This window comes from Neomonachus schauinslandi, chromosome 11 (assembly GCF_002201575.2).
Source record: "Neomonachus schauinslandi chromosome 11, ASM220157v2, whole genome shotgun sequence".
NCBI lineage: Eukaryota > Metazoa > Chordata > Mammalia > Carnivora > Phocidae > Neomonachus > Neomonachus schauinslandi.
The window spans coordinates 23865675-23889463 of NC_058413.1; the positions used below are offsets into that span (position 1 = coordinate 23865675).

The window sequence follows — 23789 nt, forward strand, 5'->3', positions numbered from 1 at the left end:
TCCTAATTAGTGTCCCTAGCTGAAGGCTCTACACTTGAGGCCTGCTCTATCTTCCTGAAACACGATCGCCAAGTCCCACAGAAGTGTCAAAGACTCGCAAACCAAGACTCTCTCTGGCACAATCAGCAGTGCTAAAGGAAAAAGAAGGGAAATAATTTCCAGCCATGAAGACGCCCCTGCCTCTACCACCTAAAATCATCTACCTCCCTCTCCCGCAAGAAACTTTACTGAGTATCTCTTCTATGCCAGGTACCTTCCAGGGACTGGGGAACCAGACACCATTTTTAAAAAGGGCTCTGCTCCTTACATGAGACTTAAAACCTACATTTAAGCAGACAGCTCGACAGCGTCCAGGCTAGCTCTCTCTCCCGTCTAGCACCCTACACTAAGGAAAAACCAGATTCAAAACTGTGAAAACCAGTTCCTACCCCACACTGTCAGACTCACTCTCCACCAAGCAGTTTGTCTGATTAAGCTCTCGATAGAAAAAAAAAATGACATGTGGTTATTAGTTAAGTGTTTGGCATACTTTGTAAGCAGCATTAACCGCCCCCAAAAACCTCAGGGCTTCCCAGATAAACAAGTCCCCACCCAAATGCCCTTCCCCACCCATCCTAGGGGTAAGCCCCCTATGGCAAAAAACAACTGACATTTAAAACCCGATTGAAACCACACCAAACGCTGTCTATTTTAAATGTCAACGAGGAAGGCGGCCAGCTGGGCAGGTTCCTCCAGAACTGATTGAAAAACCACTTCTCTGGAGTTGGATTTAAAAATCAGTCCTACACACAGCAAGAGGAGAGGCTGAGGACAAGACTGACCTTTGAGTCAAGGGCAACAGAGATGATTCACATTTGTAACTAATTACCTCTTTCTTAATCTTTACGTTTGTCTCTCCCTGGACCCGGGCCTTCTTTCGAGCAGCTGAGACATCTGAGCCAACTGAATTCCAGGCTTCCGTTGAGTCTTGCTTTGTCCAGATTTATAGCGGCCATTTTCTGCTCTGTGCGTGTGTGCGCGTGTGCGTGCGCGTGCGTGCATGTGCATGCACACGTGTGTGTGTGTGTGTTTTAAAGGACTGACATCTGTCATTCTTTAAAAGTGCACATAAGGGGCGCCTGGGTAGCTCAGTAGGTTAAGTGTCTGCCTTCGGCTCAGGTCGTGATCCCAGGGTCCTGGGATTGAGCCCTGCATCAGGCTCCCTGCTCAGCAGGGAGCCTGCTTCTCCCTCTCCCTCCCCCTGCTGCTTTCCCTGCTTGTGTGCTCTCTCTGTCAAATAAATAAATAAAAAATCTTAAAAAAAATAAAAGTGCACATAAAAGTTTAAGCTTCCTGAATCTTGGTAAGAAAAAAAAAGAATGCCTGTGTTGTTTTTAAGACCTAAAAACTCTTTAAACAGTCTTAAAAGTATGTTCTCCTTGGATATGGAATAACATCACCAACCTGAAACCAAGATGTTTTCTGTTTTTATGTTACTTTCCCATTAAAAGGGATGAATGACACCTTAGAATAACAAATATGCATACATATAAATTTAACGACCACATTACTCTGTCTTCCTCTGTGCTCGTCACTGTTCCTGACACTTAACAAATAATAATCTAGTCGGTCCTCACAACAACCTTGTAAGGTTTGGTCCTATTACCCTTGTTTTTATAGAACAGAAAACTAAAACACAGAGAGGTAAAGCAAATTGCTCAAGGTCACACAGCTAGTACGTGGCTATGCTGGGCACTGAACCCAGGTAGTCTGGCTTTAGGGGGCATGATCTTGACCACTCCCCCACTCTGTCCCCCCACTTCCCTCCCCACACACTATGTGCCGAGTACTTTACGGATGTCATTTCATGTAAACCATACAATGACCTCTAAGGTAGGTCATATTTTTATTCTCATTTTACAGATGGGGAAAACAAGGCATCTTGCCCAAGACCACTCAACTAATAAGTGAAAAGCAGGAACTCTGACTTCACCAAAGTGTCACCCAGTGAGTTACTCAGTCAAACAACACGTCCCCATGCGCTCCCCCGTCCCCATGTGCCTGTGGTTAGAATCAGGAAAACCACCTGTATCAGTGGATTAGAGACCATCTTCCAAGTGAGACTGGAACCTTGAATTCAATAGCTCCGTAAAAATAGGGTTTTGGCAGGAGGGATGTCAGATCCCCTGATCCAATCGTCTTTAACAGGACAGACCGGGAGGCTTAGCGACCAGAAACAACTTGGCTGAAGGGTACCTATAGTTACAGTGATTTAGATGCCATCCATGGGGGTGGGACGGAAGGTCACTCAAGCAGCAATTCTCTAAGTGTGGTTTGGGGTCCCATGAGAGATCCTTAGACCTTGCCCACATGGTCAAAACTATTTCCTCAGTAACCCGAAGCCACAATTTGCCCTTTTCCTTGCATCCTCCATGGGTGTACCGTGCGATTTTCCAGCGACTACATGATGTGCAGTACCGCAACAGACTGCATGGGAAACAGATATGAGGATCCAGCTACCTCCTCTGGAGCCAGACGGTGCAGAGATTTGCAAGCATAAAACAATGCCACTCTTCTGTTTTGTTTTTTTCTGAAAAAGCCATCTTTCATAAAAATGCTGTTTAGGCTAATGTGTAATAGGTTTATTACTTAAATGAATTAAATATCTTAAAGTTTCTCAGGTTTCATTTCCAAAATTGTGATTCAGACAGAGATAACCCAAATAAGTGGTCATTTTTAAGAGCACAAAGGAGTCCTGAGACTAAAAAAGCCTGAGAGCTGCTGCCCAAGATCATCATCTCCATAAAAGGAGGGACCACACTGGCCCTGCCTGTATCAGGGACTCGGTGTCCGTAATTTTGGATGTTGAAGGAATGGTACATGCATCCACGTACACTGTAATGACAGACACTCAGACCCACGCAGCTTACCTGGAAATAGTCTGTAATGAAGGATCCAAGCTCACTCTTCAGCAGCCTCCTGGGGAGAGAGAAACACCGTCAAGCAGCCCTTGATGGTACAGCGCCTGGTGTCTAGTCCATAGATACGTGACAATGACGGAGTGCTCGCCAGTGGTACAGGGGCCGAGGCGAGGTCTAAGAAGGGAGTGTGCTAGGCTTAGTAATACCTCTGCACAAGAGATATTAGGGAATTCAGGCAATGGAAATCCTACAGGGGGATCCAGGCTGCCACAGAAGATTTTTTTTTTTTAGAGAGAGAGAAAGAGAGAGAGAGAGGAGGGGGAAGGACAGACAGAGAGGGAGAGAGAGAATCCTAAGCAGGCTCCACACCCAGCACAGAGCCCAACACAGGGCTCGATCTCACGACCCTGAGATCATGCCCCAAGCACAGGAGAGTCCAGGAGTGTTGGTACAGGCAAGCCAAGGCACCTGGCTTCATGTGAAGGGGGCGGGGGAAGCAAAGAGGAGAAAGACTATAATTTTGGAATCCTCCACATCTGCAGACTTTATGATTTAAAACACATTTGCCATACATTCTTCAACCCAAGATTGTGAAATATGTGCGAGAGGAGAGCAATCATTATCCCACCCATGCAGATAAAGAAACGGAGGCTTAGGGGCGCCTGGGTGGCTCAGCTGGTTAAGCGACTGCCTTCGGCTCAGGTCATGATCCTGGTCCCGGGATCGAGTCCCACATCTGGCTCCCTGCTCAGCGGGGGGTCTGCTTCTCCCTCTGACCCTCCTCCCTCTCATGCTCTCTGTCTCCCATTCTCTCTCTCAGATAAATAAATAAAATCTTTAAAAAAAAAAAAAAAAGAAACGGAGGCTCAGAGAGGTCCTCGGAATAAGCCGGTGGCAGAGTTAAGATTCAAACCCAAGCCTTCTGCAAATTCAACATCTTTCCCCATAATCCCACCCTGTCTCTCCTCCAAATCCACCAGGACATTCAACTTGGTGCCACGGTTGGGCTGGTCTTGCCGCTCATCCCCGAGCGACTGAGGAAGCCTCCAAAGGGGGCAACAACTGGGAAAAGAGATTTTACTCATCCAGCCACAAACATTTCTTGAGCTGTCCTTCATGTGCCAGACATTGTGCCAGCACCAGGTATGCAGAAGTGAACACACAGAGGAGGTCTCGGTGCTGCGGATGGAGAGCATGCTCATAAATACACTCGCAAGACGATTTCAGAGTCTTGAGAGCTCGAACGAATTTTAAACATAGAGGTGTTGGCACCAGACCCCTTCTCCCTGTGACAAATCATGGGACTGGCCCCACTGCTATAGCTCCCCAGAGCCGGTGAGTCCCCTGGGGGGTACACTCTTCACCACTTCAAATGAGTGCACTGACCCATCCCACCAGTCATGGTCATGAAGGGGCAAGTGCTCAGGCTTCTGACAACAGCTGCTGCTATCCACTCCCCGCCCAAGAATGCGTTCCCCACATGTCGCTGGAGGAGAAACAGGAAGTTACAGCGAGGTATCATTAGGCGCAGACCATAGACGCAACAGGACTGCAAAAGAAAAAGAGGGAGACCTCCATAATCTAAATTCTCATACCAGAAAGACCCCTGGAAAGCTGCAAACATGTGCTGAGCTAGGAAAATACCTTCTTTTTCCCACGACCGACAATGTGCGTGTGGTGGATACTGCATTTTGAAATCCAGTATCACGGCGGGCTCCTGGAAGGTCACCCCACAAACACAACCCAGCAGCTCTCCCAGATGTGGGCAGGTCTGACAAGAGGCGGGGGAACCTTCATCAGTCAGCAGGCCATGGGCCGGGCGCTCATCACCGCTCTGGGAGGCTAGAGCCTTCTCTCAGGCAGAAACAGAAACCTAGTGGGCAGCCCCAGGTGGAGGCTTTCAAACAGGAAGAGTCAGGGAAGCCGTTTCTGACTACTAGAGGGGAGGCACCCCCGAGCAAGGTCTTCATGGCCACTGGGAAGCCTCGGAACCACAGGCGAAGAAGCCAAGCTTCCTCAAAAGGTGGAAAAACACGTCCTAATAACAACGGGCTGCCCCAAACAGAGTTTCCCAAGCACGTCTTGGGTACTCATGATGCTGAGGGACGGACACGGCTCTGAGACCAAAGAATGGGTTATGGAATTGGTGTCCCTGAGGAATCCATGCTGGGAAACTGTGCTCGTGAAGATGCTTCGGGTAAAGTGCAAGGAGAAAGAGGTCCGTGGGAAGGGTAGTCCTTCAAGGTCAACTGCTATGGGAAACCCTCCCGGAGCACAGTGGAGGAGGGATCCATGTAAATGTGAGCATCGTTAATCAAGGCTGGACGTGGTTAACAGGTGATTACTGCACAGGGACTTTTCAGGGCAGGACTTGGGAGCATCACCACGCTACCCAACCAAGGAATCCGAGAAGCACGGTCCCCGACCGATCAGGGGAGGCAGAAAGGCTACAGCTCACAGTGAGGGGAAGGTACAGCACCTTCCGGTCCTGCCAGGGCTGCCACCAGCCGTGGCCACAGCCAGAATTCTGCAGAGCATTACAGGGAGACAAAGCTTGTGGGAGAAACTAGCTGATAAAGGAGCAGAGGCTAAGGAGGGAACTTGACACGGCTGCCAAGACAAAGGCACAGCGGAAAGACTGGAACTTCTAAGACTGAAGCTAGAAGCAGCCATACCAGGAGCAGTGAGATGGTGATGGAGAAGAATGAGCAGCGCAAGGCAAGGACCTCCTACTATTGCTGAGTGTCCCCGGCTGCTTTTCCATATATATGTGCTTCTACCACACTGAGAACTCGGATCCTCGGTCCTTTACTGAGGAGGAACCAGACACAGGAATCTGCACAACGATCCGCCTTCTATACTTTCAACCTAATTAATGGACTATTTCTGACCGGGTATGGTAAGAGAACCAGACATGTGTCCTTTCCTCAATCCTGAGTTCAAAACCCTGTCCACTAGGTCTTGTTATATAGACTTAGCCGAACAGAATAGACCCCATCGGATCAGTTAAGTCAATGTTCTGTTGTCCTGGGGGCGAGGGGTGCCAATCACTAAGTGGTTCTGTCCCTTACAAAACTTGTCCTACTTCGGAGCATGTTTTGTGTTAGACAAGGTCACTGCGTATATGTACAGAGTTTCTGCAGCAGCAAAATAAAGGAATCAACACAAATGGGCACCAATAAAGTACTTGCAAAAAATTGTATCATTCTTACAATGGAATTTTATGCAATTGTTAAAAAAGAGAGAGAAGAATTCTAATGGTACATAAAGATCTAGGTTATATTAAGTCTTAAATAATGCAAGATGCTGAACAGTGTGTATAATACGCTACCTTGTGAAAAGATAAGAGAAAAATAAGAATATGTATTTTTATTTACAGAATACCAATTAACTCAGTTGTCACATCTGTTCTTTGAACTTAACGGCTCTGGAACAGCGATGTGATTTGGTTTCCAACAGGCCCTTTGAACTGAAATAGATAGCGCCTTGATTTTCAAGCAGGTGAAGCACGAATGCATTTTAAAAATTACATATAAATGCACTGGGCTTTGTCCCCTCCTATCCATCTCCCCAAGTAAGGAGCTGGAGAAAATTGAAGCTGTTGCTGGAAATTAAGTAGGGCAACAAAACACTTTAGCAAACTTTATTCCCTGAAGTTACAAGGAGATACAGACCCCAGTCTGTGGACCTCCTACAAATTGCTGAGTGTCCCCGGCTGCTTTTCCATATATACGTTCCTTCCATATGCATAAAGAAGGTCTGGAAGAATGTCCGATAAACTGCTGTTATAATAATTCTCTTTGGGGGGGTGTTGAATGAGAACTGGGTTTCTGGGGTACAAGAGACGGAGATTCTTTATGGTATAACTCATTATATATTTAAAATTTTTGTACCCTGTGAATCCTATGAAAAAAACATTTAAAAAATGTTTTTTAATTTAATTAACAAAAATCACCACCAGGGTTACTACCAAATGGCTTGCAGCCTAGAAGAAATTCTGGGAGGGAGTTCCCATCAAGGTTGCAATGTCAGGAAGCAGGTGCTCCCAGGGATCGGAGAATCCCACAAGGCCGGAGAACCTGCCAACCCAAACCCAAACTCAGCCTGGCAGCCTGAGAATTCAACCCAGAGAGAAAAGTGGGGAGGAGGCCAGAGCTGGCACAGCCATCGGAGAGCAGATTGCCGCTAAGTCATACTGCAAAATCTCCAACCGGTTTCTATACTCGGCGTTTATTCTGTTTGCACTTGGTTTACAAGGAAAGAGTACTTCTGAAAAACATGATCTTAGCTGAACTGAGAGAAAGAGGGATTTTCCACCCCTCTGTCTTGATACACCATCTCCAGGGGGGTCTCGGCAGGAGCTTCTCTCCAGAGAGAGAACAGAGATCCACAAATTCATTCGCCAAATCACAGCCATTTTCTGAACACCTGCTCTGTGTCAGACATGGTGCTAGCTGCTAGAAGGGATGAACGGAGCCTGGACAGAGATTTCTTCCCACCGGGGCCACGGTCTCGGCAGGCACAGGAGCTCCATCTTCCCCAAAAACAGAGAGTACAAGTGTCAAGGGGTTAGAGGGGCACAGACCTAAATTCAGAGGTCAACTCACCCTCTAACCTTCCTCACTAGCTTTGCCAGTTTAGTTTGCAAAGCACAGGAAAGGAGAGCAAAGCAGGAGGAACGACAACAGAATTAACGAGCCTATGGTTTGTGGTTCCCTAGATGCAAGAGATGAAAACTCTCATTGCCGATCCCTAGGATGCGTGTTCTGGCTAAGGCACAGGGGCTGAGAACCTGGCAGCCCCCTTCCACTTTCTCCACCCTCTCCTAGGGTGTTTTCCCTGAAAACAGGAATATAATTCCTTACTGGAACAAATAAATAAAAATAAGGAATAAGAAATAGACTGCTCCTAGGATGGAGCTGGATGATCCCCGCCCCGCGACTGAAGTTTACTAAGCACTTACTAGGTGCCAGGCACTGCAGTCCACAACATACGCAACACCTGTTTCCTCCTGTAAGCCAAAAACAAAGCCATAAGGTCGTAGTAACACCTCCGCTTTTTAAACACAAGGAAAACAACCCTCAGAGGTCAGTACGGAGGGTGTGCAGCAAGCTCAGGACAGAGATGAGAGAGGCCTCATGGAGTGTGAGGACCTGGACCAAAGCCTGTTGTCAGCGATCACCTTTGCAAGTCAACATCACTGGTCAGTCCCTTGTACCCGTTCTCCAGCCAGAGCTCAGGGGTAACAAGGATACCGCTCTGCGGATTACCGCAAGGGTTAAAGAGTTCATCCTGGACCAGTTAGTTCCCAGAACAGGCCTGGCGTGCATAAGGCTGGGCAGGTGCATGCTGCCCAGGGTTGCAGACCCTGACACCCACACTCCCAAGAACTTGATCCAACAGCTTCTCAGCATCTTAAAAGTACAGCCGGACCAGCCCATTCCCAAGCCTGGCATGAGGGACCCAGGTGAAACTCACGATGGGGCCGGACACTAGGGCCAGACCTCACTGAATGAACAAAGGGTAACAAAGGTAGGATGGTGGGGCCAAACTTGGGGGGAAAAGGTGGCTTGACTAAGACGGAAGTGACGTCCCAGCTCACGGGGCTCCAGCTTCGCCCCTGTGTCACCTATGTGGCTTCCAGGCACACAGAATCCTGCTGCTAACCACCACCAGCAGAAGCCACGGAGCTGGAAAAAGGAAGTGGGGACCTGGGAGTAATGGCAAAGGAACGCTCACGTGGGTCCAACCCAAAAGGGAAACGGGGCACGAAGTTCAGTCAGAAGCCAGAAAGGCCACAAGAGGGAAAAAATGGGGAACCACTCACTGGCCTGTATTATGTCACCCCCTTCTCCCCGCCTAAGGCTGACTGGGCTAGACACCACCCCAGATGACACGATTTCCTGTTATTACACAGACCCGCCAACTCGCCCCTCACTGTCTTGTCAACTCGACTTCCCACTTCTGTGGGCTTGAAGGGTAAACAAGGCTGGGCCGGAGCCGGATCCTGGCGGGTGGAGAGGCACGGGGACCCCAAGGGGGCAGGCGGCGCAGGAGCGGCCCAGAGGACGGAGAAAAACCACCTCGGGTACGGGCCACCATGTCCCTGGCACACGGGGAAAGACCCAGAGCAGCAAAACCCCAGGGGAGGAGGCAGCAGTTTGGAGACAGGAGTCACGGGGCTCATGGCTCCCCAGCATCTGTCAGGACGGCCAGATGAGCTGTTCAATATTTCCGTGTCATCTGGCTACTAGGGGCTGCCCCAAGTACTCAGGCCCTCCAACCTGGCTCCTTAGCAGGATCCAACCCAACCTCCTCATGATCCAGGCCCTGTTCCTGATACTGTAGCTGGTCAGTACCCCGCAACCTGACTGCTAACTCCCCCGAAGATCACCTCCCTCAGTTCTGCAACAGGACATATTTTAAGGAGGTGGCCTCTTTGTGCACTGACATGCAAATGCCCCTTTCCTCCTGAGGTCCATTTTACTGGGGCCCACTGGAGGGGGTGTCCATGACTCAGGTAAAATGTGAAGACTCCCATACCTCTTGCTTTCCTGCACCCTAGTGGGTGGCAGTGGGGACAGTAAAAAAAGATGGGAGACCACCAACAAAGAGCTTCCATTAGCCTTCCTTTTTTTTCTTTATTTTTTAAGATTTTATTTTTGTGTAATCTCTACACCCAAGGTGGGGCTTGAACTTACAACCCCGAGATCAAGAGTTGCACACTCTAGGGGCGCCTGGGTGGCTCAGTCGTTAAGCGTCTGCCTTCGGCTCAGGTCATGGTCCCAGGGTCCTGGGATCGAGCCCCGCATTGGGCTCCCCGCTCCGCGGGAAGCCTGCTTCTCCCTCTCCCACTCCCCCTGCTTGTGTTCCCTCTCTCACTGTATCTCTCTCTGTCAAATAAATAAAATCTTAAAAAAAAAAAAAAAAAAAAAAAAAGAGTTGCACACTCTACGGACTGAGCTGGCTAATCATGTCACATGCACGATGCTAGGCAGTTGGCACAGAGCATTGCTAATCCTCCAGTGCCTCTGTGGTAGGAATTTATCCTCCTCTTGCAGATGGGGAGACTGATGCTCAGAGCCTTGCCCGGGGCCATATAGGTAGATCCTCACCCCAAATGAGGCCGACCTCAAAGTCAGCCCATGGTACCCCGCATGCTCACAGGGGCGGGTGGGTAAGGTGGGTGAGGGACGCGGGCAGGCATGAACAGCGGGGGCTGCAGCATGCTCCTCGAAAGCCAGCAACCAGGCCTTGGCTCCCCCTGACCAGTCCCAGGCCAGACTACACGTCCAGTGTTACCCGATGTGAACTTTCCAGAGAGGCCTGGATTTTTAGGGGAGATACCCACATTTCTAAACACCATATGGGCCAACCACCACCACATGGGTCAGCCCCAGAGGTTTCCGATTTGTCACTTCCCTCTCTTCCCGCCCCCAAAGCCAACCAGAGCAGACACAGGGACAACACATATACTCGGGCAGAGCCACCGGAGCCGAAAAGAGACTCCACCTTAAGCCCTCCCAAAGCAGGGTCCTCAGAAGACAATGTCCGGCCTACCTCAGGATCTGGTAAAGAATCTTTCCCCGGGGACGTCAGGCCTTGGTCTGGACAGGGCGGGCTCTGCATGCCTCTTGCGGCCTGCTTACTAGGTGTTTAAGAACACGGGGGGCTCGGGTTCAAATCCCAGCGTGGCTACGGACCGGCTATGCAACTCTGGGCAAGGAGTCCCAGCTCGCTGCGTCTCTGTAAGACAGGGATACAGTACCCGCCTCATAGAGCTGTGCTGAGTTTTAGAAGAACGGACATATTTAAAGCACACAGAATCGAGCCTGGCACATGCTAAACACTACACAAACGTCTGCTATCAGCATCACCTCGGGGAGCCTCGCCTCAGACTCTGCCAGCCTGTGGGCCTCATCCAGACTCTGCTCCTTCCCAGCTCTCCCCGCCCCCCCGGCAGCTGCGGGTCCCACAACCGTCAACAGACTCCCTCACGGAGATGGGAAAACCTGAGGTGCATTTCCCTTCGGGGGTGAGGGGGCTCAGGCAGCCCAAATGACTCAGAAGGAGGGCGTTTCCACTCAGACCCGTCAAAGATCAAGCACAGTTCTTGGAACCTCCTCTTTCCTTGAAAATCTCTGGGGTTTCCTCCACACCGCCCTCCCAACAAGAACAGAAACAGGGTGGTTGGAGAGAGAAGGAAGAAGTGAGTTTCCTGCCTCAGGCCTGCTGCAGATAACTCATCTCTGGCTTCCGGAAACCTCGCCTCTGAGCATTCATCTCTGCAGAGGAAAAAAAATCCTGGGGAGGAGCAGGGGTGGGGGGGGGGCATGGAGACAATATTAACAAGGAGGTTATATCCTCAGTTGCCCTTTCCGCCTGACCCTTACCTGCTCATCCTCCAGATTTCAACTCCAGATTTCACCTTCCCCCAAATAATTATGAGCCCATCCTCTGCACTCCCTGGCACTCTGGATTCTGCTAGCACCCCACTTAAGAACACGGAACCATCACCGCCTGTGCAGGGCCCCGCTCTCACTCTGCAGGCAGCTCCCCAAGAGCTAGAACCACCTACTTCAACAGCCTCCCCCAAACCTGGCCCAGTATCTGGCACAGCATCCACGAACATCCACTGATGACAGGAATTAAAGAACCAGTGACCTCTGACTTCTCCCTCCACACAACCCCCCACCAAGCAAAAAGTGAAAGCACCTGCATGGGTTCTTATAAGGACCAGTCAATGAAAATCATAGGTTTCTCGCCCTCTGCTAACCCTTTGTGGTCACACACCATCGGTAGAGTCGTTGGCTGACAAGAATGTTCAGGAAGAACGTGCTCTGGTGTGTCAGGGAGTTTGGCCACTCTTGTTCCCGGGAGACCTCACGAAACCCAAACCTCAGACCCAGAGGCGTCCCCACTACCAAACTGCAGCCCCATCAGCAATGAGGCCGGGGACGGTATTACAAACCACATCAATGTCCCACGGAGAATTGAAACCAAGAGGACATCCAGGACCAGCTCCAGTCAGGGCAGATGGAATTTTAGGGCAGGCAGAGTCGTAGACTGTGAGGACCCGGGATCTCACTAGAATAGGTCTATTCTAAAGGGTCATCTTCTTGCCTTTTGGGATATGGCAACATGCAAGTCCTGCTTTCTAAGGCAATTCTGATCTATGGTCTTCATGCTGACTGACCATATGCCCTGACTTGTTTGGGGAAAATGTGCTGCTTTATTGAGGCGTGACACTCCTGACGAATTTCTTAAGAGGTCTCCACATCCTTCCCTTGATCTAATAACAACGTGTTTTAGAACTTGCCCATTGTTACCAAGATTCTTCCTCATGGCTACTCCAAAGTCTACCTGCTAAAATTTAAACTGGAACTCACTTTTGATGACCAAAAGACCAGGTGTTCGTAATGACTGCATTATAAAACCTAGTTACATAAAACCTCTATCTTCCCGGTCACCCTTTGCATCCACCCACGTTTAAATGAACTCATGCTTCCCAGGCACATACGAACCCCACCGTCAGAAAGAAGGCCAGGGCTGGCCAGGGTGACCGGGGACACTGATTTCAGCTTTGATTCTGGATTTGGACAATCCATCAAAGTTTATTACCGTTTGGCTTGAGTAGAATGGAGAACTGAGAGAGTCATTTCCTCTCGTTCTTTTCTCTGTGGAAAGGACAAACAGCTGGCCCCTTGTGAGAACTCAGCCTCACCCAAACTTCAGGTCCAGCACATTCTTGGAGGAGCCCGTCCTGGACCTCTCTATTTCGAAGTGAGGTCACCGCATCCAAACTGCTAGAAGAATCTTTACACAATACCGTCCGTGTGGTGAGTCACCACACTGCCCTGCGCTCTCATACCTGGTCCATCCTTTATCACTTTATTATCGCTAACATTTCACAAGGATAGCAGTAATAACGGCTAACATTTATTACGCATTGGACCCTGTACTCATGGAGTGTTTAGCATTATCTAGTCCTCCCAACCACCGTGAGGTTGGTGCTATTATTATCCCCACTTTATAGAAGGAAAAACAGAGACCGAGAAAAACAAAGTAACTTACTTGCCCAAGGTCACACAGCTAGTCTAGTCTTGATTCCCAGTCTCTCTGACTCTGGACACCACTCTCCTAACAAGTTAAAAAATTCTACTGGACCTGGCACAGATCTTCTGGCACAAAGACCTATCACAACTGACTGCCAAAGTGGGCTTGAGAATCACTGGTCCTCTCTCCTTCCACATTCTCTTCCCTACATTCCTATTGCCCTTCTGCCCCCGCCCCCTCATACACACACCCTCCGTACCAGGCATGCTTCAACCCTGTCGGGTTTATGGACCTGCTTCCAAAAGAGAAAAGAAAAAGGAAAATCAAAACCCAAATGTCTCCACGAAGGTGAACCAGAGAGGGGCAGGTCTGTTCTGGCGTTTTCATTGCTGAAATGAGGGACAGTTGTGTTCATTCCCATGCAGGCACCTGCAAATGTGGGCATGCGTGCAGGCCGGCTCACCTGACTCCACTTGGGACCGGGTCACACTATGCCTGGCATGCCTTGCACGTTCTCAGTCAGACTCTGAGTGTCTGTGATGTGAAAACCCATCTCCATTCTAACCACTCTCCTGGAGAAGGCCAGAGGAGAGAAGGTCCAGAACATCGGTAGCTGCAACTCTGGTTTTTGACAGCTTTGACATCTCCTGGACTTGAGCCACATCCGGGCAATCAGTGTCAAACCCCACACATATCTCTCACCAGCCTGAAAATTGCTCAAAACATAGGAAGAAACAGCCAGCCGCCGCCCCCCCCCCCACCCCTTAGACCCAACACTGGAAGGGAGTGTTGGGGGGGATGTCATGCTTCTCAGAGGGGTGTTAAGAATCTCAGCACATGATGGAAGATGGGGTCCCAAAGGCCTTGTGAAAGGAAAGCAGAAGGCCAAGAACATCTGCTTAACCTTTCTTCCAGTCCGAAACCCCTGACTCTACAATATGTTGCAAAGAACACAGGTGTTGCTCTGGACTGAACTGTGTCCCTGTCAAACTCCTCTGTTGACGCCCGCCCCTCCCCGGGTGCTGGTTATTTGGAGATGGAGCCTTCGGGAGGTCATTAGGTTTCGATGAGTTCATGAGGGTGGGGCCCTCGAGATGGGATTAGTGACCTTGGAAGAAACCGGAGAGCCTGCTGAACACAAAGGAGAGGCCCTGTGAGGACACAGCGAGCGGGCAGCCCTGAACCAGGCTCTCACCAGGAACCGAATGTGCTGGCCCCTTGACCTCAGAATTCCCAGCTTCCAGAACGGTGAGAAGTAAATATTTACGGTAGAAGCCCCCCCAGCCTGTGGCATTGGTTATGGCAGCCTGAGCAAACGAACACAGGTGTCTGAGACAGGGGTTCAAATCCTGACTCCACCCTTTCTAGAGCTGGGTGGCCTTGGACGAGAGTTTATTTTTCTTATCCACAAGTTTATGGATAAACCACAGAACAGTGGTCACCTCACGGGGCTGTGAGGAGGGTCAGGCGGGCTGAGAGGTGCTCCGAGCTTTTCCAGACTAGCTCCCTTCCCCCACTCATGCGGCCTTAGTGCTAGGACAGCCCCCCCACCCCCATCAGCAACGCCTTCACGCACGCTGGGGCTCCTCTTGTCAATGGATGGCCTCCCGGTCCCATTCAGCCCACAAATGTGTTTTATTTGACCTGTACTAATGTTTGGGGGAAATTCAGATTATTTATCAACATTTAAAAGCCAGGAAATTTCACATAAAAGTCTTAATTTCCGGTTGAGAAAGAAGTTGACGTGTCACCGGCCCCGCGTCCTGCCAGGGCGATCCGCAATCCCCTTTCAACAGAGGGTGAACTCTCACCTCCCTGCATCCAGGCCAGCCTCCCGCCTTCAGAAGACTTGCTGGAAACCTGAAGGCTTCTGAGTTAGCAACCCCCTGGGGATAAAAGGGCTGGTGGAATCTGCCGGGCCCAGTACTTTTCCTAGCTGCCCACAAAGATTTTAAGTACAATTTCAGGATCAGTCTCCCAAAGTGAGGAACAATGAGCATGTTCCTGAGTCACTGTTTTATTTATTTATACTTCCACTGTGAGCTAAAGAACCCTCCCGAAGAGGCCAGGATCTTAGTTCTTGGAGTAAAATAGAATTCTTGCAACCCAGGGGTTGGCTGACCCAGCTTTGTCCCTGTCACTTGACTTCGTGGGGTCTCAGCTGCCTTCTCTGTAAAAGGAGGCCTTGGGCTAGACAAGCTCTATTGTCTCTTCCCATACTTGTGTAATTACTATGTGAAATTCAAGCGCCTGGGTAGAAATTCAACACACCTCAGTTTACTTCTGAGCCCAACGGTTTTAATGAAAGCAGAGCTCTTAAAACACCTCACTGACCCTTAACACAGGTCCTCATTAAATGTAAACAGGACCCAAATAAGGGCCTTGTTTATTGTTCTGCCCATTCCAGGGTTGGGTCTTTAGCCTTGATGTTCTGCACTTAACACACCAGACAGGAAAGAACATCAGGGCATTAAAAGGCCTGATGCACAACCTCCCGTCCCCAGGAGATCCTGGCGCTCTGGGCTGTGCCTGCCTCTCTGTCCAAAACACAAATCCAACCATACCACCCATCCCCCAACTTCTGGTATTCTCTGCTCATGGGTCTTTTCTTGGATTCTTGCTCAATGCCACCACAGGACCTTTGCACCTGCAGTTTCACTTGGTGAATTCCCACTGGTCCTCCAGAAGAGAGCACGAGTAGGACATTACTCGTGGCCTCGGCAAGATCAAGTCATACAGACGTGCTTTCCTCACAGCAGCTGTCGAAGCCACACTTCTACGTTTTACAGGTATGGTTAGTTGACCAATGAGGATCTCCCTGACTTAATATAAATCCCAGGACAGCAGGGTCCACCTCGGTCTTTGCTCAGTGTTGTCTCTCCAGTGCCTGGCCAGTAAGGAGGCACTCAAATATTTGTTGAAGGAGTGAATAAATCTATGAAAAGCTGACACAACTGGGAAGATTCTGGAAGACAAGAAACCCCTCAAGGACCACATCTTATTGAGGGTTGTATCACCAAAACTGTAATGACAGCGACAACATGCACAGTCATAAGAGCCCCCAGTACCGAGTGAGCTCTGACCCTGTCCTAACAGGTCATTTATACAATAACCCAACTTAAATCTTCACAAGAATCCTGTGGAAGTAGGCATATTTCCCATCCGTGTTTCATGTAAGAGGAAACTGGGGCACAAAGAAGTTAATAAGTCACTTAAGTCGGTAAAAGCAACAAGGGCAGCAGAATCCCAAGCAGTCTGGTTCTAACCACAAGGCCATCTTGCCGAATGTGGCACCTAATGGTTAAGCAGGGACAATCCATATTTACAGAGTATGTGACATCTGCCCTATGTCAACCCCCCCCCACAAAGGCCCCCCCTACAGACACTATACACAGGAATAAATGTATGAACCCTCTGTGGACCGGAAGTCTAGATAGATAAGGGTCTCAGAACTTAGTAGCCATATGAGCCAGTAAACAGAAACAACAAGTTGTTTCGACAGAAACAACAAGAACCAAGCAGACAAAAACTTTAAGCTAAGGCTTCCAGTGGGGTGGCCCCCACTGCCCCAGCTCAGACCCACAGTGGGAAATGGTCCCTAACCGAGCCATCTACATACCTGATGTTTTCATTCAATGCATAGAGCTCATTGCTTTGCAAGCCGCCCCCTTTGAAGACATTGATCACGGCAGTCTGGACACTACAGGGGAAACAGAAACGGGCCCTCGTTAGAGGATCTGCCTGCCAAGGGAAACCTCAATAAGCAGCTCAGGGCTAAAGGCAGATGCAAGGGCCAGAGAGCCCATGGCACAAACATGGCCCATTTTCCATCCCTGGAAATGCATCATTTCCTTCCCAGGGTCCTCAGAGAGAAAAGAAGACTGAGGCCAAGAGGATCCCAAAGCAGCCCCTCTCCCCCAACTTTCTCAAAGGCGAGCTGGTGTTCCTCACTGGCCTCGCTGGCAGCCCTGATGGCAAGCAGCATTCATGAAGGGCAGGTGGTGGGATCTGCTCTCAGGACACTGGGCCTGGAGGGATCCAAAATGGCGCCTGCAGCAAGCAGATGCCAACGGTGCCCAGGGTTCCTTCACTTAGGAGGTCCCTGTCCTCACGGGACAGCCTGCATGCCTGGGGCTGATATGAAATGCTAATTCCTTGCCTTTTTGGTAGGGTTACCTTGGAAGAGTTTCATTGAGGCTAGCCTCTCTTGCCCCTTCCGTTCCCCTCCTGTGAGATGCAGAGGCAGTAGGGGGCTAGTCCCTGGAGGGGCCACAGTTAAATCTTGACACCACGTGCTCTGGGGCACCAGCCCAATATTTCAGCAAGGAGCAGATTATAATCTCGTCTCTATCAAGGATCCCAGGTCTTTTTTTTAAAAGAACACAGATCCATTCACAGCAAAACATGTCAGAGCCCCTCTTCACCCCCATCATAATAAGAGTTGTGCAAAAATGAGACAATCCAAGATGATTCAAAGTACAGAGAATCCAGTAATGCTTTAAAATAATGATGCATTAAATGCATCATTATTTTACATCCAAAGAGTAACTGCTAGATATAAAAAAGAGCAGCCCACAGGGATTCAAAACATACTGTTGATTCAGTCTCTACTCAATGCTTGGCCTACAAAACGTTGACCAGACACCACAGAAAAGCGCAGTGTCCCCTTTCCCATCCGCCTGTGGCTCACAGGTACCGAGAGTCCCCAGTTTATACCACTCATTTGGCTTTCCACAGATATGTGTCTTATCTTCCCAGACAAGTAATAGGTGACTTGAGGTTACTTACATGGCCCCACCCCTTGGTACTCGAATAGTCTGGGGTGTGACTAAGGAACATGAATAGTAACTGTAAATTCCAATCCGGTTAACTGACTCTGGTAGCCCAGAGGCCCCCAGGGACCCCCCTCCTCTCTCCTCAAACAAGGGAAGCCAGGGAATACACTGTCCACAGGGAAACATGCTGTCTTCATCAACGGCCTAGATGTATAATCATGACCTTCTGGAACAGAGCTCTCCGAAGGAGCAGAAGCTAAGCCTGTCTCCACAAGCCCTGCTCTGGCCCTTGGCAGCCCTCCACTCCACGACTATCGCCCCCTCCCGCTCCCCCCCCCCTTCCGTTACCTGTTCCAGGCCGAGTTGGAGCTCAGCTGCAGAGCCTGCCGGGCTGCTTGGAATCGGGGCAGATCGCTGAGCACCGGGGAGCTCATGAAGCGCGGCCTGGGCCTGCGGAAGGAGCCCATCTTGTGGAACTCAGTGGGTAGACTGGGAGCGAAGCCGCGGGTCATAAGTCCAGGTGAGGGGACGCCTTCTCCTCTGGACCAGAAGGTTCCAAGTGCCCCTGGGAAGGGCTTCTCCCAGAGCTGCCCTCCGGTCGTCAGGCTTTCTTAAAACCACAAATTTAGCCAACATCTGAAAAGAGAGGGCAGTGTTTATTGAAAACTCCCAGGCTGAGCAGATCATTTCTTAGAGGAGGTTGGCTGGGATTTTCCAGCCACACTTTTTTAAAGAAGACTCCAGGACCCTGCAATAACATCCATACCCCACTGGCTCCCATTCCCACTTTTGACTGTAACACTGTGCTTACCCCAAGGTGGGAAGGCAGCCACAATGGGCATAGGTTAAGGCAATCTTACAGAAAGGTGATTTCTCAGCTGTGCTTCACTGTGATTCCTATAAATACCAGTCAACGTTTGGGCACTGGCTGGGTTTCTGTAGACCCTGCATCGTTGTGCATTAAGAGATGGCTTTTTATGGGCGCCTGGGTGGCTCAGTCGGTTAAGCGACTGCCTTCGGCTCAGGTCATGATCCTGGAGTCCCTGGATCGAGTCCCGCATCGGGCTCCCTGCTCGGCGGGGAGCCTGCTTCTCCCTCTGACCCTCCCCCCTCTCATGTGCTCTCTCTCTCTCTCTCATTCTGTCTCAAATAAATAAATAAAATCTTTAAAAAAAAAAAGAGATGGCTTTTTACAAAATGCCTCAAAAAGAACACAGGAGCTCCTTCTCCTGGCACTAAAGACCTTCCATGATCTGCATTTAGCATGCCAGCCCACGTGTATTGCTCAGTATTTCCCAAAGCATCAATGCCTCTTCACTCAGGCACATCTCCCCATCCCTGACCTGCTGTTCATTCATTCCTTCCATCAGAACATATTTGCTGAGTGTTCATTATTTATTAACCACTGGGAGCTGTGGAGCATCCAAAGATTTCTAAAACATAATCCCTGCCCTCAAAAGGCTCAAGGTCTACTGAGAAGAGAACTTTCTGTGTATTCGTATGCACAACAAATATTTTTTTCCTGATTTTATTTTTTGGGTTTTTTTTTTTTATAAATTTTAATTCCAGTATGGTTAGCATACAGTATTAGTTTCAGCTGTACAATATAGTGATTCAACACTTCCACACATCACCCAGGGCTCTTCATGACAAGTGCACCCCCTAATCCCTGTATCTGTTTCCCCCATCCCTCCCCACCTCCCCTCTGGTCACCATCAGTTTGTTCTCTATAGTTAAGAGTCCATTTCTTCGTTTGCCTCCCTCTCTTTTATTTTTCCTTTGTTCATTTGTTCTGTTTCTTAAATTCCACATATGAGTGAAATCATGTTATTTGTCTTTCTCTGATTGACTTATTTCACTTAGCATAATACACTCTAGTTCCATCCATGTCGTCGCAAATGGCAAGATTTCATTCTTTTTGATGGCTGAGTAATATTCCCTTGTCTTTAGATACCACATCTTCTTTATCCATTCATCAGTCGATGGGACACTTGGGCTGCTTCCGTAATCTGGCTCTTGTAGATAATGCTGCTATAAACATAAGAGTGCATGTATCCCTCTGAATTAGCGTTTTTGTATTTTTGGAGTAAATATCCAGTAGTGTGACTGCTGGATCATAGGGTGGTTCTATTTTCAAGAAATATTTATTGACTGCACACTACGCACCCATCACTCACCCAGGTACTCACTGGGATACCGTGGTGGCTCTGGACAACATGGTCACTGCCCTGTGGAGCTTACAACCGGTAGGCGTGGTTCCACGCCATGCTTCGTCCCTCTCCCTAGCTTCTGACCACTTTTACTGCTTTCCTTGCCCAGAATTCCCTTCCTTTTCCTCTCCGCTTATCTAAATCTAACTTACCCTGCAGGGCTGGGTTCAAGGATACTGTCCCTTGAGCAGTTCCCAGGACTTTATGGCTTTGCAGTTAAGAGCAATGGCTCTGGAGTGAACCCGGGTTCAAGGCTTAACCAGGCCCCTCCCCAGCTGCATGATCTGGGGCACATGGAGTCCAAGAGTCCAAGGTTATTAGCAGTGCCACCCGCACAGGACTGAAGAGAGGAGACACGAGCTCATGTGATGTGCCCAGCAGAACGGCACACCCGAAGCTCACTTTCCGCAGCACCTCTGCTCCTGTCATTTCAGTCTCGGACTCTCTCTTTTATTTTTTTAAGATTTATTTATTTATTTGAGGGAGAGAGAGAGAGAGCAAGAGCACAAGCAGGGGAAGCAGGAGAGGGAAACGACACGGCTCCTATGGGCAAAGGACTGGGGCTTGGAGACGGGCATCCAGGCAATCCATCGAGAGGGCTTGAGACGTGCCAGACATTGTATGCAGACCGCGGGCACACTGACAATGAACTTGCAAAAAAGAAATGACTGGTACTATGTCTTACATTTTTAAAGGCAAGCCGACTTGTGTACCATTCCCCTGTAGTCTTCTGCCCCTCCACTTGCTTCTCAGGATGAACCCACGGTGACTAAAATTTATCAATACGTACCACAGAAATCAAAATAGGCCTGCTCCGCTTCCAAGTCTCAACGACTACACAAGTGCCCCTGGAATTTGGCAAGATCTTTGCGAATCATCCGACGAGGCAAAGAAGAAATAAAACCACGGAGCCCCTTCAGAATCCTTCCACGGGCTGGCTTTGGGATTTCACTTGCCCGGTAAAGGTCACACTATTAAAAGAGGATCCATTTCGCTGCCCTTCTTTAAATGGGCCTGCTAAGGGCAATACGTCTGTGCAATTACAGGATATTACCTCCTTTTTCGAGGACCTGAGACTTGAGGTGACAGAGCTGCCTCCCACTCAGGGGCACTTGAACAGGGAAGCAGAAAGGTGAGCTGAATGGGTCGTCCAGGTGTTTACTTCCCAGCTTCCTGCTGAAACCGCCACTTCCCCAGGAGGCTGTGCGACACAGAGGACCATGGGGCTGGCTCCTGTCTCCCTCCACGGCTCAGTCAGCAGCCCCAGGCCTCGCACTCCAGGCCGTGTGCGTATCCAGCAAGGCACACAGGCGGGCAGCCCCATCCACCCGCGGCCCCTTTTAAACAAGGGTAAATTTCAGCCCGAAGAACGATGAGCGCAGCCCCCACAACCTTGTCACTGGCCGCCCGGTGACACACAACAAGCAGCTGCCTCCAAATCCATTCTCACCTGCAAGACCTGCCACCCTCAGACCCCGACTGGCCGAAGACCGTCAGAAGCGGCCTTTGTTTCCATCATTCCTGCTTCCGGAGGAGTCAGGAGGCCTCCCCAGAGCACTGCGGAGAGGGGGCCCTGGCAGCGTGGACAGGAGCAGCCTGAAGGGAAAAGCGGGCGCCCCCCGTATCCACCTGCTTGCACCGCGCTGGCCCCTCGGGCACAAGCTGGTCCTGACCTAACCGCGACAAATGAGAAAACGACAAGACCGATGCGGCCCCCGTGTACAGATGAGCAAAGTGAAGTCCAGAGGAGCACAGCAGCTTGTCCAGTGTCTCTGAGGTGGGAGAGCCGGCACTGGCTAGAACTCAGGTTCCCCGACTCCCGATCTAGAAAGTTCCTAGGCCCCACCTAGGCCATTCTATAACCTCCTTAGAGAGTCACGGGCACTTCTCGTCTCTGTCTCCGTAAGCCTAAACTCACTGCCCAAGACACAGATGAAGGAAGGACAGGAACTCATGAGGTGCTGACGGCCTGCCTGTCACAGCAGGTGAACTTACAACCCTCACAAAACCCCACTTCAAGACCAAAGTAATCTGCTGGAAGTCACAAAGTGAGGTGGCAGATTGTTGACTGGTGTCCAGACTGACCTAACTCTATAGCCTATCCCCACTTTGTCATGCTACCAAACTCAGCCAGGAACCAGAAGCTACCAAGTCAGTCAAGAACACCCACTCCTGAGATTTCATATCCAAGTTTAAATCTCATGCCCCTGAGACAGATAAATGGACATAAGGAACTCTACGACCACATTTTACAAGGGCAAGAGGAGCCGTGAGGAGAAGGGAAGAAAGGAGAAAGTGTGGGCTGCCTTAGTTAGACACCCCATTCCTCACCAGCTGTGTGACCTTGTGTAAGTTACTTGACTTCTCTGAGCCTTGACATCCTTCTGCGTGAAATGAGCATGCTAATGGTGACTACCTCAGCCCTGTAGGGGGATAAAATGAGTACATATTTGTAAAGCACTTAGAGAGGACAGCCCATGGCAAACAGCAAACAGCTAGGTAAGTGCTTGTTAAACAGATAAGATAACTTGTCATTTCTAAATCTCCAAGTAATGACAGCAGTGGAAACAAAGCAACACTTCCCCCTGTTTCTGGCAACCTTACTGACATCTGGAAAACTCTCCGCTCGGAAGAACGCAAGGTCTCCAAGTTGCCATGGTGGTCACAGATTGCTGAGGCCTTGCCCCCTCACACCTTGGGCAACACACTTATTTACTGACCCTTCACCTCTGTGTGGCCGTCCCTGAGTTTCAGAGTGTTTCCACACATCACCACACTCGTAAATCTTACCCTAACCCTGCAAGGCAGGTCAAGTAGGGATCCTGTCAGGTCAGGAAACTGAGGCTACGTGATTTGGCCACGGCTGGGAGGCGGTTAGGGCAGGGAACCTAGATCTGGCCCCGAGTCTTCCAACCTCAAGCCTGCACTGCCAGGAAATTCTTCCCCTATATATGTTAAAATATTTTCATTATGCAATGTATGTAGAAAAGAGTTTATACACACACACACAAATATATGTATCGTAAACAATGATAAACTTCCACCTGCTTAAGAAAGAGGACGTTAGCTTGGAAATCCCCTGTGTTCCTATTTTTCTGATAATAGCACACCTACTTGTTTATCATAAAAAAAGGTAAACATGCACATAAATCTGTAACATACAAAGTGAAAAAGGCTTCACTCTGGACACTTAGTGTCGAGAAGCTTTCTGCCCAGAACTTGCTGAGAGGACGGAAATGTTCTAGATCTGTGCTGTCCAAGGTGGTAGCTGCTAGCCATGTGGTCAGTGAGCACTTCCAACATGGCTAATGTGGCTGAGGAAGTGAATTTTATTTTAGTGTAATTTTTAATGCCATACACATGTGTCCACACAACATTTGAATAAAAATGGGTAATCTTTTCTTTCCTCTTAAGACATCATGGCTTTCTTCCCATATCCCCGTATACTGATCTACTTTACTATTTTTAATGGTCTCTTCCATTTAGGGGATACCATACTTGATGTAACCAGTCCCCAGTGGATGGGTATTTTCGGAGTTTCCAGTTTTTTGTTCCTGCAAAGAATGAGCATATCCGCCAGTCTTGGAGACCCTGTGCCTCGAACACCCACTGCCGCAATAGCCAAAAATAGCAAGGCAGAAAGGGAGTTGGGAGGTCTCATGGCCGTAGCTCCCAAGGATGAGTGGCCACGATGGCTCTGGAATCAGGCAAGCCCTGATTCCTGATTCCTCACTGACAGTGACAGGCAGAAAACCCAGTGCCCCGAGATACACTCACTTCTTACTCCCCAGAAGCTGTGAATATTAGGTTAGATGGCAAATGATGTGATTCCGTTAAGGATCTTGAGA

The 23789-nt window shown here is 49.5% G+C and overlaps 1 protein-coding gene across 1 annotated transcript in view; it reads right to left on the reverse strand.

Annotated features, from left to right (window-relative positions):
• The window catches only part of PRR5L (proline rich 5 like), a 51305-nt gene extending 33037 nt beyond the window's left edge, over positions 1-18268 (reverse strand). The window contains exons 1-3 of the mRNA XM_021685380.1: positions 18080-18268; positions 16576-16656; positions 2910-2958 (exon numbers count right to left, since the gene is read on the reverse strand). Coding sequence (XP_021541055.1) covers positions 2910-2958; positions 16576-16656; positions 18080-18243 — 294 coding nt within the window. The 5' untranslated portion in view covers positions 18244-18268. The remainder of the gene's footprint in view (positions 1-2909; positions 2959-16575; positions 16657-18079) is intronic.
• Between the last annotated feature and the right edge of the window lie 5521 nt (positions 18269-23789).